The sequence below is a fragment of the Otolemur garnettii genome, unplaced genomic scaffold (genome assembly GCF_000181295.1).
Source record: "Otolemur garnettii isolate 467f Iridium unplaced genomic scaffold, OtoGar3 scaffold00020, whole genome shotgun sequence".
Classification (NCBI taxonomy): Eukaryota; Metazoa; Chordata; class Mammalia; order Primates; family Galagidae; genus Otolemur; species Otolemur garnettii.
Window position 1 is genome coordinate 18,986,450 of NW_003852415.1, and position 18,322 is coordinate 19,004,771.

An 18,322-nucleotide genomic window follows, 5' to 3' on the forward strand; every position below is an offset into this window, starting at 1 on the left:
AGCTCAGGTGTATGTGGCTGGTGCCTTAGCCAGTTGAGCCACAGGCGCTGAGCTGCAGTATTACTTTTTAACAAAACTTTTTTTGGTGTAGTCACAAGTCACTCCTGAATCTACCTCAGAGCTTGCATAGAATCTCAGGGGTTAAGGCACCAAGCAAGCCTTCTGAAAGTTGGTTTCTGCTTTCCACTGCTCTATTTTATCTGACAAAAGGGAACGACCCCTCCTGACAGCCTCACAGAATAGGCGCTTCATTGGCCAAAGACAGCTAGGATCCAAACTGCAGCCCTATCAGCCAAACCAGAAGCAATGGTCACAAACTTGGTCCCCAGGCCTTGGAACTGGGGACTCTTAAAGGGGGATTGCAGTGCTGGGCCACAGAGCCAAACAGGCTCTCTGATCCCCACTCCTGCCACCTGTGCAGCTCCACAAGGCCCTAGAAACCATTTCAGGACTGTCTAGATGGCCACAGCAAAGCAGAGAGCCCACAGCAGCCTTCTCTCCAGAGCTTCCCACCAGCAGTGCCTCTACCTAGCTACCTCTGGTGCAGCTCCATTAAAGAAATCTGTCACCTCTAAGAATTCTGGAACACCAAGCAGAGGCAACTACCAGGGGTTAGTAAGCCTAGGGCAAGGGTTAGCAAGCCTTCTACTCACTTCCTCCACTGGTTCTAAAAAGGAATGATGAGAGACCCAAATGCCTACGTAAGCCCCACCATCCTGAGCCTTCTCCCAGTCTCTGGCCCACCCCTCTGCTTCTCTGCCCAAGGCTTTGGGACTGCAATCCTAATGTACAGAATAGCCTAGGTTTGTGGCCACCAACCACTCACTGCCACTTCCTCCTCCCTTCCAGTGGAAATATTTCCCGCAGTTCCCACTAAGGGCTGCTAGGCAGTGGAAGGGGCTAGGACCTGGCTCTGTGCCTCAGAGCTGAGCATCCTGGGCAAGTCAGTGGCCCTCCCTGGACCAATGCCCCTCTCCACTTCCATCAACCTCCAATCAATACTTCACAGCTGTTCCTGGCTCACAGCATCCCCCAGGATCCTGGCAGAAAGACACCTACTCAGCTCTCCCCTAGCAGGACAGGGCCAGAAGGCAAAAGGTTAATTGTGTTTATATAATACAAGATTGTTTTACTCCACAACATCTCAGTGTCAACACACCAAGGCTCTGCACAGTGACCATGGGGCAGGGAAGACATCATTCTTCTCCCTAAACTCCAAGGCATCCTTCCCCAAGGCCCCACAAAACCCCATCCCACACAGAGAAAGACATCAGCCCATTCTCCAGATGCCCACCTGCCCTAGCCACGGAGCCCAGGACCTCCAGAATCTTCCTGTAGGTTTCAGACTGGCCGTGGGAATACACAACAATCAGGTTAATCTGAGGAGCAAGGTGAGCCCCAAAAAGTTACTTCAGGGCTGTTCAAGGCAGCCACAGCAAAGGTATCTAGCTGCCTCTGAGAATTCTGAACAACAAGCAGAGATGTTTAGCAGAGCCGTAACCAAGCCCTTGGTCTGACTTTTGAGGATATTCTTCACTCCCCTATCAAGAGCAGCATCCTGGCCCTAGAGAACATGTGCGAACCCTCAGGGCCCCATCTTGGGTCCAGAGCTGACCACTAGTGGGAAGCAGCCTTCACCCAAGCTGGCCACTGGAGCTGAGAACTGGGGCCACTTCCCCTCACCTGGCTGCCTAACATCCATCCCATTGTCTCTGGGGAACAGACACCCCCCCCACCCCGCCCCAGGCTTCCTTTTGGAGACCCACCCTGCCCACACCTAAACCACGTAGCAGGGAAAGAGGCATGGTACCAACCTCCACCCCACACATTGCACTGTCAGCTCCAGAGACTAGTTTAGAGACAGGCACGTGGCCCAGGCCAACAAATCAGAGACAGTCAGAATGACCCTCATCCCTGAGGCCCTGGAGCCAGCCTGCACAGGTCTGATCCCAGCTCTGCCACTCTCAAGCTGTGGGACCCCAAGCAAATTATTTAACCCCGGGGGACACCTGTGGTTCAGTGGGAAGGGCGCCGGCCCCATATACTGAGGGTGGTGGGTTCAAACCCAGCCCTGACCAAACTGCAACAAAAAAAATAGGCAGGCGCCTGTAGTCCCAGCTACTCGGGAGGCTGAAGCAAGGGAATTGCCTAAGCCCAGGAGTTGGAGGTTGCTGTGAGCTGTGTGATGCCACAGCACTCTACTGTGGGCAATAAAGCGAAACTCTGTCTCTACAAAAAAAAAAAAAAAAAAGAATAAATTTTAAAAAAAAATTTAAAAATTATTTAACCCTTCTAAAAACACTCACCCTCACAGGGATGCAATGAGGGGACTCAGCACAGGGCCTAAATGTAGGCTGGCTGTAAGGACTCACCTTTCAATGCCTAAGCCTGAGCATGAGGCCAACATGGAAGAGACCAGAGACACAGAGAGACACCAGGTCCCAAGGACTGCCATTTGAGGCCCTGAAGCTACCTTCACCTAAAGCCAGAAGACTCCATGGATTTGACACTTACCAGAGCTAATATATCTCCTTTGTTATTGAATCTAGTCAGCACTGAGCTATCGTTCAGAACCACACACTGAGCTGAGGGCAGTGGCTCACACCTATAATTCTAGCACTCTGGGAGGCTGGGTAGATAGACTGCCTGAGCTCAGGAGTTCTAGACCAGCCAGAGCAAGAATGAGAACCCATCTCTAAAAATAGTCAGGCATTGTGGCAGGTGCCTGTAGTCCCAAGTGGAAGCTGAGGCAAGAGGATTGCTATGAGTTATAACACCATGGCACTCTACCCAGGGTGACTCAGACTCCGTCTCAAAAAAAAAAAAAAAAAAAAAGAACCACACACCCCTGCAACTTGTTAGGAATCAGTCAAACAGACAGTTTTATGCCCAGATCATAACTCCATTCCAACAACTCACCACATCTACTGGTTAATTGAGAGGACAGAAGGAAGCAGCAATGGAAACAGATTTGAAGGTATGGGGCTCAGTCCACAAGGTCTCATTTCCAGAAAGTCCTAGCTCATTGCTCATGCAGAGGCACCCCACAGAACTGCTCATGTCCTAGATGGCTGCTTCAGGGAAGGGACACCCACCTCCTACTCCACCCTTCCCAAGAGAGCATTCCTGGCAAGGCGAGGAAAAACCACTGGGACTAGGGATGGGGGCAGCGACTGACCACTTGGGCCCATCAAAAAAAATAACTCATCCAAAGAGATAGGGATCTACCAAAGATGGCACAGAACAGAACAGACCCTAGCCTCACACTCTTTGAGGTTCTCTGTCCCTCTTTGGACACAGATGATTGAGGGGCAGCCCTCCCCTTCTTCCTTCCAGAGATGGCCTCTGGCCTGCACAAGGAAAGAGGGACGGTCATGTGTGCTCACTAGGAGGAAATTAAGGCCCAGAGAGGAGCCAAAACATACTCAAGGTCACCCATCTAATAAGAGACTGAGTCAGGGTTCAAACCCAACCACAGAGTGGCTCGGCACCCCTACCACAGTGGTTAGAGCGCCAGCCACATACACCGAGACTGGTGGGTTCGAGCCAGGACTGGGCCTGCCGGACAACAAAACAAAAAACAGTCAGGCACTGTGGCAGGCGCATGTAGTCCCAGCTACTTGGGAGGCGGAGGCAAGAGAATCAGCCCAGGAGTTTGAGGTTGCTGTGAGCCGTGATGCCACGGCACTCCACCCAGGGCAACAGCTTAAGACTATGTCTCAAAAAACCCAAGCACAGAGTGAGAAACACGTGTCCCCATGGAATCCCATGGACTGCAACACAGACCTACCAAAAGATTTCTAGACTGTGCTCCCCTCTTGCCCCATCTTCTTCCCCAGATATAAGGGATACTCAGACATAAACTGGCAAACACCTCTAGCAACTTTTATCGGCCAATTTTAAACAAGAATAAAAGTGACCATTTACTGAGTCTCTTATCAAGAGTCTGGCTTTCTGTGCTTAGGACTTGCAGTGCCTTAGCTCACCTAATCAGCAAAATTAGACTGCTGCAGGCTGGTATTACACTTCCAATTTTAGGTGCAGAAACTAAAGGCTCAGAAAGGTTAAGTCATTTGGGCTAAGGCCAAGGTTCTGCCCCAATGAGAATATCCCCAAGAGCCTCTTTGGCTTTTAGAGTCTTCCTAGGGAGCTTCCAACACCCTCTAGACCTCTAGCTTCAGTAGATAAAGTTCTAACGTCCCCAAGTAGCCCCTAGGATAAGGTGACCAGATTTTAACATCGGTAAAGCGGGACACCATGGGGGGGGGGGCTGACAACAATGCAAACTTTGATAAGCAGTTGTCAATAATCAGTTCTCAACAATTATTTGTTATTATTAAAGTTTAACATTATAAAATTAACAAAACTAATATAAAATACATATCCTGGCGAAATAGCCACATGGCAGCCAAAAACCGTATATTCCCTTCCTGTTCTGTGTTCCCTAGCTTGTCATGCATTCTTTCCAAAAATCAGGGCTTTTTTAAAATGCCAAAATGCCACAGGACAAAGGACAAATTGTTAAAAATCAGGACTGTCCCACCAAAAGTGGGATGTCTGGTCACCTTACTCTAGAGAACAGGGGGCTACTTGTTTGTTCCAGACAGTTGGGCTCCTTCTGAGCTAATTGTCCTTGCCTAGAAGCAGGGGAGGGAGCCATCTCCTTCTGATACCTTGCCCAGGAGGGGAGTAGGGAGTTTACATTAGCCTTTTCATTTCCCAATGAAGTTACATTAACCTCTTCATTCCCAAATGGAGTTACATTAACCTTTTCAGCAGCCGAATGTATATTCCCTTCCCATTCTCCCCCTGTTCCCTAGCTTGTCATGCATTGTTTCCAAAAATTGGGACTTTTTAAAAACGCTGCAGGACATGGGACAAATTGTTAAAAATCAGGACTGTCCTGCCAAAAGCAGGACGTCTGGTTACCTTACCCTAGGAGGGAACAAGAGTGGTTGCTTAAACAGGGAGGAGACAACATAGCCTTGTCCATACAGGTTCAGGGCATTTCAAGAAGCATGGCAGGCCAGAATGGCAGGATCCATCCAGAGCCTGGGAATCTGGTTGAAGCTGTCTGGATAGAGCACTTCACAAACTGTGGGCCCAAACTCAGCATCCACAGGGTACTGGGCAGGCCCCACCATCAGTCACCCAGCCTGAGTGGGCATCAGCTAAATCAGTGCCTGAGTTTCCTGACACTCTCCAAGCAAGCAGTGCATCCAAATGATATTAAGAAGAAGAGAGAAAGTGACTAAGGGACACTGAGGGTGGGTAGCTGGAGAAGAGCTCAGACAAAAGGGAGCCATCTCTGTCTTCATTTAAAAAGATAAAACAAAAACCTCTGTAATGGTCAAGAGTATAGACTACAGAGTCACAGGGACTAATGCTCAAATCCCACCCCCAGAAGTGACCGGCTAGGAAACCTGGGAAAGTCACTTGCCCTTTCTGACCCCAGTTTCAACATATGGCCTGAGCCTTAGAGAGCTGTGTTAAGTGCTTAGCACCACATCAGGCACAGATCTGGAGCGCAATAACAGGAGCCACTATTATTTCCTGGGCTAAACTGTTCTTGTACCACTTAAATAATGCAGTAAAGGAATGACCCTGCAGTCATAAGCAAAGGCTTATGTGCACTTTTAGAGGATCTGCTGCACCCCCTCAATGCTACAGGAAGCCACTGTCACCTCCCCCATGAAAACAGAGCACGTTCCTCATCAGCAGAGATGCTTTCCAATATATAGGCAAAGGCCAAAAGCTCAGTCCCGGACTGTCCTCCCCTGCAGCTTCAGCCCTCCCCAGAGCAGCAAGGGAACTGGGAGCCCAAATCTTAAGCATAGGCTGTGGGTATGCCCAGGTCAAAGTGAGAAAAAGGGTGCTTGGGAGCCAATTCTGCAAGAACCAAAACTTCCTTCCAACAGGATCCCATGCCACGTCCAGACCTTCCCACAGGGCAGCAGCAACAGGCCTCAGATGGAATGGTCAGAATGCCTTTTCTTCTCAAGGATCCCATGATGAATGTTAGGACTTCCAGTTCAATCTAAGCTTCCCCACTTGCCAGCTCTACAACTTGGAGCTAACCGTATCTTCTGTATAGGCCTTCATTTCCATACCTGTAAGATGGGTAAGGGGTATGGAGTGGAGATGAAATTTCACCTAGAAAGAAACCAGCAGTCCCACATTTCTCTATTCCTCACAAAGAAACCCACAAGTCAGGTATGGTGTACACCTGTACTTCCAACTACTTAGGAGACTGAGGCAAGAGGATCACTTGAGACTAGGATTTTTTTTTTTTTTCTTGAGATGGAGCCTCAAGGTATCCCCCTGGGTAGAGTGCCATGGCATCACACTCACAGCAACCTCCAACTCCTGGGCTCAAGTGAGTCTCCTGCCTCTGCCTCCCAAGTAGCTGGGACCACAGGCGCCCACCACAACACCTGGCCATTTTTTTTTTGGTTGCAGCCATCGTTGTTTGGCGGGCCCGGGCTGGGGATTCGAACCCGCCACCTTAGGTGTATGTGGCTGGCGCCTTAGCCGCTTGAGCACCGAGCCGAGACTAGGATTTTGAGACCAGCCTGGGCAACGCAGTGAGACCCTGTCTCTTTAAAAATAACAGTAATAATAAGGCTCATCGTCGTAGCTCAGCGGCTAGGGCGCCAGCCACATACACCAGAGCTGGCGGGTTGGAATCCAGCCCAGGCCTGCCCAACAACAATAACAACTACAACAAAAAATTAACCAGGTGCTGTGGCAGGCACCTGTAGTCCCAGCTACTTGGGAGGCTGAGGCTTGGGCTTAATCGTTTAAGCCAAGAGTTTGAGGTTGCTGTGAACTGTGATGCCACAGCACTCCACCCAGGGCAACAGCTTGAAACTCTGTCTCAAAAAACAATAATAATAATTAAAAAGAAAAAGAAAAGAAAAGGGAACTCATGAGCTTAGAATCCCAGAGGCATGCTGTCAGAAAGAGCTGTGTGGTAGCTGAATGACTGCCCTAGAAGGGTACCCCAAACCATCTCTGCTCACTACTATATCAATCCCCAAAACCAGGAGCAGCCAGCATACAAGAAGCATGCAGGAAGCATTCAGTAAGTACATCTCATATGAGTGCTTAAAGAAATGAATGGGGTGGTTTTTAAGAAGGAAATGAAGGGCCTACCCCAGATTCACTCCAGAGGAAGGGAAGGCTCAGGAACCTGCACTAGGACAGGGCCCCAAGGTAGGGGCCGGATGTTTCCCCACCTCTGCAGCGCAGCCCTCAACTGCTGGAAACAGGGTGTGAGGCAGAAATGAAAATGAAACTCCCACAAGAGCACACTCTCTGCACCCTTGCACCCACCACCCATCCCCTGACTCACCCAGGAAGTAGTGAGCTGGTCACTGGCACTGAAAAACACCCCCTCCCTGAAAAAGACTGCCTGGGGCAGTCATGAGATGTGTCAGAGGCCCTGCCCTAGCCTTGGGAGGTAGAAGAGCAGGTGAGGTGGCCTCCTGGGTGAGGAAGAATCCTATCTTCACTAACCACCTGCCATGCTCACTGGCCCTAGGGTGGGTGTTCTCTGCCCACTTTATAGATGGAAGAGTGGAGGCTCAAGGAGGCAGAATGACTTGTCCACTATCTGAGCCAGGAGGGCAAATCTCCTGCTCCAAGTTCACTGCTATCTTTACCAGCCACCATTCCACTGGACCCAACAACAGCACACACAGGATGCTCAGAAAAGAACTCTTTGGTTTTCTTCTGAAGCTCATGGTGACTTATGTTCCCTTCAAGACAAAGATGTGGAAACAGCATGGTTTTAGGAGGCAACCAGCCTCATAGGCAAATCCCAGCTCTACTTCTCACAGTGTGACCAAGCAGGTCACCTGGCCTCTCCCTGAGCCCCAGAATTCTCATCTAGCATTCACCACCCGTCTTGGAGGGTAGTTTTCTCATCTGCAATAGCACCTGGCCCGTGGCAGTTCTTAATATCCTCTAGGGTCCAGCATGAGCCACAATGTACAAGAAAGCAGAAGGGAGGTTCAACACAGTCCTCAGAAGCACTCCAGGCCACCTGAATAGGCCTCAAGTGCCCGTTTCCAGCCTAAGTTCCAAAAGCACCTAAGTGACTCCAGGCTGCAGGAGGACTAATGCAGCGTCAACTGCAGAGAAAACACCGGGAGCTGCACATCTGGCCAGGCCGGTCCCCAGGAATGTCTCCTGTGGGGAACTAGCTCCTTAAGTACTTGCCAGGGCAAACCATAAGCCAGAGGCAAAAAATCTTACAAGGTTTCTTTAGGGAAGAGATTTCGCAAACGGTAGCAACAGCAGGCGGGATCTGGGCAGGAGATCTGGTGCCCCTGCCTTGCCTTCCTCTTATGTGATCGGGCTCAAATGAGGCATCACATGGCCAATTTCCCAGCATAAAGTCTAGGGATGAGACCCAGGAGTCAATATTCAGGGAGCCAGGGACTCTCAGGATGGGCCAGCCTGGAAAGCTTTGGCTCAGAGCCACTCCTTCAGAGCCACTGTCCCGAGAAGCCTAAGAGACTGGTTCAGCCTTGGTTAACTTGGTGCTTCCCTGCACCTGACAGTTTTTTGATTTTTTGGTTTGTTTTGGGGTTTTTTGTTTTTTTGTTTTGAGATAGAGTTCTCACTATGTCACCCTCGGTAGAGTACCCTGGCGTCACAGCTCACAGCAACCCCCCACTCTTGGGTTTAAGTGATACTCTTGCCTCAGCTTCCAACGTAGCTGGGACTACAGACGCCTGTCACAACACCCAGCTATTTTTTGTTGCAGTTGTTTAGCTGGCCTGGGCTGTGTTCAAACCCACTACCCTCGGTGTATATGGCTGGTGCTGTAACCACTGTGCTACGGGCACTGAGCCTGCACCTGACAGTTTTAGGGAGAGTCCTAGTGACACACTTTAGGAAATGACAATTTGAGTTTCCTCTAAGAATTATCAGGGCACATCCAAGGAGATCCCCAGCCTCCTTTCCTGCAGAATATTTATCTCAGAGGGGTGGACTCAGGATATGTCATTCTCACTAATGCCCAGGGGTCTTTTTTCTCAGGCAAATTTGGCAAACACCTACTTGGAGGAAGACAAATGACTGCCAAAGAGCACAGGCACTTTATGTGTGGCTTCCATCCACCTCCTGGTGCACCTGACGCCTAATTTTGGCTTTGGGAAAGGTCAGCTCACCAAAGGTCCATCTACCCACCAGCCCAGCACAGAGCTCAGAGGCTGGACTGAGCTAGATAAAAGGAGACCATTAGTCCTTCTGTCCCAGACTCCCAGAGCACAGCAGCAGTCTCCCCCAGCTGGGAGGAAGGTTGCACTGTCAGCATCACACTGTCAGGGAATAAGGCTTTGGAAGGACACCCTGAGGCCCCCTTTGACTACCCTGTCTAAAGTGAAACTGGCCTGTAGTCATGCCCAAAGCTGCCTGCCCTTCAGTCCACATGGAAGCCAGGCATTATGACAGAGGCGAGCCAGGGTATGTCACCCCCAGGCAGTGAACACTACCCACCTTGTGGGTCTTTTAGCTCCTGGAGGAAGCACTGGGCCCCTCTCACTGAGTGTCACCTCCTCAGAGTACAAAGTACACAGCCACTACTGCCCCGGTCCTCCCCTATTTGCAAGCATCCTGGCTCTAATTACACCTCACAGCATTTCCACTGCATCTGAGCACTCGTTTACCTTCACCTCCCTTAGCGCATGAGGGCGAGGACCAGGGCCAGCTGGGGCAGACACTCAGGATTTGCTGAATGAATAAAAGAATGAAGCTGACAGCTCCTCTGTGACCTGAGACTTACCATCCCTTATATAACTCCCCCACCACTAGGCATTCTTTTCTGGCCCAGAGCACTCCTGAGTCACAAATGGCTTTGGCTGAGCCATGGGGATATGGAAAAGGCAGTTCCCTGATCCACTAACAGACCAGCAAATGTTCTCCTATGTGTGCTGTTATGGGCACTAGGGTTTCAGCAAATAAAGCTGCTAAAATCTATACCTTCATAGAATGAAGGTTCAAAAGGGGAGACAATGGGCTCAGCACCTGTAGCTCAGTGGCTAGGGTGCCAGCCACATATACCAGAGCTGGGGGATTTGAACCCAGCCTGGGCCTGCCAAAAAACAATGACAACTACAACCAAAAAATAGCTGGGCATTGGGGAGAGTACCTCCCAGCTACTCAGGAGGCTGAGGCAAGAGAATTGCCTAAGCCCAGGAGTTGGAGATTGCTGTGAACTGTGATGCTACAACACTCTACAGAGGACAACATAGTGAGACTCTCCTAAAAGAAAAAAAAAAGGGGGTGGAAGAAGACAATGAACAAGTCAAAGAGAAAGTGGGCCCAGTGGTGAGGGCCGCTAAGCACTCTTGAAGCATCTAAGAGCTCCCCAAAGCAGTTTTGGGGAAATCATTGACCTGTGTGTCCTGATTTACCTGGCAGGGGAAGCTAGTAGGCTCCGCCAGCAGGTGCCCTGGAACACCCTAAGCAGTACCAGGGTGGGGCACCCAGCTTTGTGCAGCTGGGAAGTGGGGGGATTCTGTGGGGCAGGCACAGTCTGGGGGGTCCCTCACAGGAGTGATTTTCAAATCTCCATATCCCCACTGGATCTGACAGATCCATCCTAAAATCAGGAGGGAGGGCAGTACCTGTGGCTCAGTGAGTAGGGCACCAGCCCCATATACCGAGGGTGAAAGGTTCGAACCTAGCCCTGGCCAAACTGCAACAAAAAAATTGCCAGTAGTTCTGGCAGGCCCCTGTAGTCCCAGCTACTCAGGAGACTGAGGCAAGAGAACTGCCTAAGCTCAGGATTTGGAGGTTAATGTGAGCTGTGACACCAGGGCACCTTACTGAGGGAAATAAAGTGAGACTCTGTCTCTAAAAAAATAATAAAATAAAACAATCAGGAGGGAATGCTCCTGGGGCCATCACCATCATTAAGGCCTGTGAGGCCCTGCTGGGGAGATACAGGCACAAAGGGGAGCCTTTTCTTAACAGGCTCAGGGCAGGCAAGACGAGACTCTTATGGCCCAATGGGAATGCTGTGGCCGCTCTAACAGACACCCTGGTCCGCCACCCTGGAAGCAGGTCCTGTTCACAAGGAGGCTTCAGCCAGTGGCTACTAGGGAGCACAGGTTTTAGAGTACAGTTGGCTCTTACCACATCCTCATTATGACCTTGGACCAGCCACTTCATCCCAGGGCCTGAGTCTCCTTCTTGGGAATCAAACATCCCCCTCCCTGCCAAAAGCAAGGCCACACACACCCAGACCAGCTCTCCAAGCTGCCAGAGGGAGAAAGGCTAGGCCAGACCCAATCCATGAGAGGTAGGGGAAGGGTTTAAGAAAACCCTTTACAAAGGAAGGCTTTACAAAGGAAGGGAGGAGGTGCACAGCTCCTGAATGATAATTTGCTGTCTAAAATGAAGATTTCTATTTTAAAAGGAGATGCTATCACATTCCCTCAAAAGCTAGCTTACCAGCTGAATTCAAAATGAGTGGGAGCAGAAACCCTATTCACACCCAACTGTTTAGAAACTACACTCAAAGGCACTTCACTAAGTACTAGCCAAATGCCCCAAACTGCTAAACCATATTGGAGAAGTAACCAGTGGAGGCAGGATGGCCTAATGGTGGGATGGGGTGCCCAGCCTGGTGAGCTGAGCTCTGCCCCATGCCTGCCTAAAGCAGTCAGTCACTTCAACCACACTATCATAAAAGAAATGCAAATCCAGTGTACCATTTCTCACCCATGTATCTATCCCCAGGCCATGAGGAGGAGGGTGTGGATAACAGGCCCTCCCATTCACTGTCACTGAAACTGAAACAGTGAAATCTCTTCATCAGCAGTTTCAGAATGTGTATGAAAAAGTAAAATGCCCTTGCCCTTTGACCCAGCACTCACCCACTTACCAGAGTGCACATAGGTGAGGGGACAGAGGATTACCATGCTGCCTCTCCCAGCAAAAGCCAACCCCAGGGGAAGAAATGCAGCCTATCCTTTGAAGAGCTAGACCATGCAGCCATTTTTAAAAAATGGTTCAATAGGCCAGGTGTGGTGGCTCCCAACTGTAATGCTAGCACTCTGGGTGGCAGAGATGAGAGGACTGCCTGAGGTCAGGAGTTAAAGACCAGCCGGAGCAAAAGTAAGACCCCATTTCTACTAAAAGCAGGAAAATTATCTGGGCTTAGTGGCAAGTACCTGTAGTCCTAGCCACTCAGGAGGCTGGTGTAGGACAATTACTTGAGGCCAGAAGTTTGAGATCCAGTGAGTTGTGATGATGCCACTGTACTCTGGCATCAGAGCCTGGGTGACAGAGTGAGACTCTGTCTCAAAAAAAAAAAAAAAAGAGTGTAACAGTAAGTATGAAGAGACCCGAACATACCCACCATCATGGTTTGCACAAGCACCTGTGGAGACAGGCTGCCCCTAAGTAACTGGAACTCAGGAATAAGAAGGAAAAGGGCTGACTTTTTATGGTGTACTTTGAGTCCTCTGAATTTTAACATATGCATACATTAAATATTCAAAAAGATACTGAAAACAGCAGTAATATGATCACTAATGAAGATTCTTGGCACTTTCAGGAAAGCCAGCACAAACTCTTCTCTATCTCCATACTGAAAAAAATGAAAGTATCATCTTCCATTAACATAATTTTCTCAGCTTCTCCATCCATAAAATAAGTGAGGACGGCACCCCCACCTCAGAAGGCAGGGCTATAAGATTCAGATGGGCCAAGTGCTGAAGGAGTACAGAGCCCTGCAGTGATGGCTGGACAGCCACTAGGCAGGATAGGGCCCCCTCTCCTCAACATACCCACCAACCTGAGCTTCAAATCCAAACTTGAACTTCAAATCCACAAACGCTACACCCCAGCAAGATGATAAGTAGTCATCCATTGCTGACTTCAGGGTCGCCTGTAAATTGCCAAAATGAGACCACTAAATTCACAAATACCAAAGGTCCCTAAGTAGAGAACATCCATGGGCAGAGACCCACCCACTCACTCCCCAAGGACAACAATAACAGCAGCAACAACCACTTACTGAATTTCAGGCACTGTCCTAAGTACTTCACCTGTTCAGCAAGTTCACTCATCTAACACTCTCAACCACCCTAAGCTAAGTACTATTATCACCCTCAATGTACACACAGGAAAGTGAGGACCAGAGGGGGTAAGGAATGTGCCAAGGTCACGTGGGTAGTCAGCATGGAGCCAGGTCTGAAACCCAGGCAGTCCCATCAATAGACAACTGGTGGCCAGAAGGATGTTTCCTCCCACTTGAAATCCAGTGTGCTCCCTAGGAGGCTGGCAGGTGTTTATTTGCAAGGCTGGGTTATGGATATTCCCAATGCTGCAAAGGAAATCTAAGTCAGTATCTCCTCCCACCTCTGCATCCCAGAAATGGCGACAAACCCAGACATTAAAACAAAAGAATACCTACCCACACACCAGCATCACTTAATCCTGGAAAAGTCCTCCTCGCTCCAACACACATGCTCAAAAGAATTCCAGCCCAGAATGCTAAGCCTCCCAGCAAAAAGGGACCTTCAACATGAACCTATTTTAAAGAAAGAAATGTAGGGCCTGAGGGGAAGGGACAGGCTCCGTGGCAGTCTACACTTTCCCTGGCATGCCTCCCGGGCAGTTTAACATTGACACCAAACACTTAGCACCACGAGGGCAGGGGCTCTGCTCCACTGCACCCCAATCAACCACCTAACTAATACCAGACCTGGACTCTAGAAGGTGCTCAGTAAACTTGAACATCAAAGAACTTCTCAGTCCCTTCAGAGGGAACTGTACAAACGGGTCCACAGTGAGCTACCATGGTCTGAGACTGCTCCATAAACATGTTTCCTGCAAGCCAAGTTGGCCCAGCGAGCATCCAAGTCTCTCAAAGGTCGGGACTTCATAGACACTCTTCTCTTTGGGGTCCTCCAGGAGGCCCTGCTGGACCTCAGCAAAGAAGCCACATTTAATAAACAAGGAGGCCACATTCTTCTGTAAACAGGCCTCAAAACTGGACTCAGGGAAGCTCTCTAACAGGTGGTGCAAGTCCCTTACACTCCCTGAGCCTCAGTTTCCCATCCCTACCTCCTTGGGTTGGTGGGAGGATTAAGTGAGGTGAGGTACCTGGAAGCACTTCATTAAAAGTCAGCTATTATTAGAAAGATGAGGTTCACCCACATTTCATACTGAAAGGTTTCACAAAGTCATATGCCTCTTTGGCCACCGCCTACAACGCAGGTTCAGCCACAGAAAATGGGCATAGAGAAGGAGTTGGAGGAGAGGCACAGAAAACACAAACAGAGGGGGGCCTGGCTCAGCCAGTTCCTCAACAGGGTACCATAGAGAACTAAAAAACTTAAAAATTAAATTAAAATCACCTAGTATTTCCAACTAGCAACTGTATCTCTTCACTCTCCTTCTGAAGCTACTTCTGGGAATCTGGAAAAAGACGCAAAGAGGGGGTGTGAGGGAACTGAAAGGCTGCTCCCGACTAGGAAGGAAAAGCAGGTGAGAGGGGCAGAAGAGAACACAGCCAGAGCCTGTCTCTGCAGAGAGGAAGAAACAGAAGATAGCACCAGGAACAAACAGCACCACTGAAAAAAACACACTGATTCGAAGGCCCATCTGCTGGCTAGACAGAGGCCCCTTCCCACCAGGGCACTCATTTGAAAAGTCTGGCCCTTGTGCCTGGTAGGTGGGGAGCACTTCCCAGGACTTGGTTGTAACCACCTACTGTTGCTGTCAACGTGCACTGCCCCCTCAGAGAACAAGGCATCACACTTGCCAAGGGACTCAGCCTTGTAAGGGAAGTGTCTCTGAGGACTAAACAGCAGCAGCTGGACCCCTGAGAAGATAATGAGTGAGTCCATCTTATTGCTAGAAGTACCCAAGGAGAAAGGCTCTGTCAGAACAAATCTCAAAGTAGCCAGGTTGTACCCATTTTAGAAGTTAAGGGAAAAGCGCAAGAGTATAGAGCCTGCCCCTTTCTCACACCTTTCTCGGCCATCTGTAAAACAAAGGGTCTGGCTGAGGTGATCTCTAACATCACTTCCTCTCTACAATTTTTACAAACCCTGACATTCAGCTAAACAATTCATCCCAGGTTGGACCATTCAGGTCATCCCCTGACTCCGGCCCAAACATGCAAAGCAGAGCTTCATCATTCGAGAACATCTCTGGACTTTTTCATTAGGGAACTCATAGACAATTCGTCATCCATCCATAGAGAAGCCCTGCACCCCCAGATTCTGAATGTTGAAAACATGCTAATGTCCATTCTCACTGTCTCTCTGGCCACTAAGATCCCACTGACCTTAACAACAAGCAAAACAGCAGTAAAGGGCTCTCTAGTCACCAATTCAACAGTTGGAGCATTTTGCAGCCAGCATACAAATGCAGCCACCAGGGGGCACTGCCCTGAAAGTAATAAACAAAAACTCTTTTTGGTGTTTTCTTTTCCTTCTTACACTTAAGTGGCAAAACACCTAAAGCTTCCCTAATGAAAACACAAAGCAGGTTTCCTGGGGTTCTAGAATAGCCTAGATGTCTTCTGCCTTTTGTTTGAAACCAATATTTTGGCCAAAAAAAAAAAAAAAGGCAACTAGACTTTGAACACAATAACCCTTCCAGAGAAATTAACACTCTACTCCCCATTTCCCCTAAGAATGGTTGACACCATAGCTTGCCCTGAATCTCCCACCCCTTTAAAGGCTGAGGGTTCACAAGATGGGCTAGCCAATCTTTAGGTCCAGCATGAGGATTCAGGTGTGCATCTCAGCAGAGACTGTTTTGATAGAGCTACCTAATTACAGAGTAAAACATACCAACCCAAAGACACGTCTAGAGCTTTAGTTGCAGACACAGAATGACACAAATACAGATAGCAGAAAAAGCGAGCGAGGCATTAACTGGGATTTCCCAGGTCTTATATGACTGCACGGGGAGCTCTGGCGCCTCTTATCAGGACTGGACTGCAAGAACATGCCAAAGGGTCGTCTCCAAATTTCTTCAGTGTCTAGGGTCCTTTCCACAAGTGTATATATCCACAGGGCAATGTTCAAGTATTCTGTAATGTTCCCAAAGCCCTAGAACCCATTTTCAAGCTTTAGCTTCAAGTTCCTTCTGATTTCCTTGTGAATTCCAAGGGCCACTCCGCATTCCCTATAACTATGAAAAACTTCCTTTCTCTTAGGGACACTAGCCTGGGAGAAGACTGCCTACCATACCCCCAAACCAAGGGATGCAAAACCAAGAGCTATTAAAAAATAAACAAGCCTCACCCCTCCAGCTTCAAAGAGAAGAGGGCCTGTGGGGCTTGCAAGGGCAAAGGAGCAGGAAGCCCTTGGGACAGGCATGAGGCACAGAGAGATGCCGCCAGACCCATCTGCACATGCCAGCTCAGGTCAGACACTGGCCCAGCCACACCAGGGCATAAGAAAACCCAACTATTCAATTCTCTAAGATCTCTGGGGACCCCACAGGGACTACAATGCAACTAGGGCCCATTTTCAAAAATCAAATCCGGGCGGCACCTGTGTCTCAGTGGGTAGGGTGCTGGCCCCGTATACTGAGGGTGGCAGGTTCGAACCCCACCGCGGCCAAACAGCAACAAAAATAAATAAAAAAATAAAACCTACCAAGCAGAAACACTGCATCACAAAATAAATAAAAATCAAATCTACCAAGCAGAAACACTGCATCACTTCTACCTGGAGTCTGCAAAAGGCTCCTACAGCTGGATTCTCTTATGCTTTCATTGAGAACTGGATTTAACTAACGGCTTCTCAGAAGCAAAGTCACAGTCATGGAGCAAGGCGAGGCCTACCCGACCCAAGACTCCGTACTTCTGTAATTTATTAAGAATACGATCTCCTAAATACCAGAGACGCCACCAGGAACACCATCAAGGTGGGAGGGGGGCGCACAAGCTGAATGGTGGAAGGCTCTACACCACAGGAATTCATTTATCTAGCACCTTCTGCAGCAGCCACTCCCTAGCCGTAGGACCCCAGGGGGGGTACCCTACCTCTCTGCTGAACAGTCACCCAGGACACGTGGCCCAGTTCACCACCCGGGCCAATTTGCAAGGCTGCTGTAAGGCTCTAATGAGACAGCAAATCACCACATACATGCCAAGTATTGCTACTTGCTTCAGACGAGCTTAAGCCAGTGCTATGCAATGACAGCTTCAAGAACCAAGCATACGCGGGCACGTAGTAGGTGCCTACGAACGTTGGTACCCTTCTCCAATAAACGGAAGGAGACGAAAGACGAAAAACACTCGGGTCCAAAAATACTCCCCTCCCCTGGCCGCAGCGCGGACTCCCCGATTTCCCAGGTCCCTCCGCCAACCTTCTACAGTACTCCCACGGCGCCCGGGATAAAGGGGGTCTCCCCAGCGGGGTCACAGTGCACCTGAGAGCCCTGGTTGGTCCAAACCTCATCGCCCGTACTGGCCACCACTGCCCTCGAACACAGCCGGCGGCCCACAGCCACCTGGCCACTCGGACTCAGTCTCCCCGCGCGCCGCTTCTTCCCGTTTTGCTCCAACCTCCCAAAACAACCGCTGAGGCTGGACCGGGCTCAGGCCGGGGGTCCCGGGCGCCCGAACCGCGTAGCTCTTTACCTGCACAGCTCGGCGAAGGCCTGGAAATTGAGCTTCTTGATTTTCTTCTCGCTCAGCCAGTAGCCAACTCTCTTCCCTTTCAGAAAGGTCTGCATCTTCCTCCTCGGGCGGGGAACCTGGGTCCGGAGGAAATCGCCCACAGGCCGAGTCTGGCGGCCCGGCGCGCGCCGCGAGCGTGCGGGCACCTCCTCCCGGCGGCGGGGACGCGGAACGGGCTCCGGGCGCGCAGTCCTGCGGGGAGGGGCGGGCAGGGGCGGGGCAGGCGCGGCAGGCGGCGGGGAGGAGGGAGCGGCGCTCAGCGCGGAACGCCACTGGCTGGGCCGCGCCGGGCCGCCCGCAACGCCGCCGCCGCCCACGCCCCCGCCGCCCGCGGAGCTCACGCCCGCCAGTCAGCCCGCGAGCGCTTCGCCGCCCGGCGCAAGGGCTGCAGCTGGGGCCGCGGCCCGGGGAGAGAAGGGCCGGGCCTTCGCGGACACCGCCCCGACCCAGCGTGCCTCCCTTCGGGGCGCGCGGGCCCGAGCCCCACGCCCTCCGGCAGCGGCTGAGGCGCGGCCCCTGCGCCCTTCTTCCCGCCGCCCTCCAGCGCCCAGGTCCCCACCCTACCTGCCCGTGCGCTGTGTTCGGCTGTTGTCAACCGGGCGCCTACCCTGCGGGCGTCCTCGGACCCCGGCAGGGCGCACGCGGCTGCCCGCG

At 50.7% G+C, this 18,322-nt stretch overlaps 1 protein-coding gene across 1 annotated transcript in view; it reads right to left on the bottom strand.

Annotated features, from left to right (window-relative positions):
• ITPK1 (inositol-tetrakisphosphate 1-kinase) overlaps positions 1 to 17,860 on the bottom strand; it is a 181,866-nt gene extending 164,006 nt beyond the window's left edge. Inside the window, exon 1 of the mRNA XM_003786998.3 lies at positions 17,630 to 17,860. Coding sequence (XP_003787046.1) covers positions 17,630 to 17,724 — 95 coding nt within the window. The 5' untranslated portion in view covers positions 17,725 to 17,860. The remainder of the gene's footprint in view (positions 1 to 17,629) is intronic.
• Positions 17,861 to 18,322: the final 462 nt, after the last annotated feature.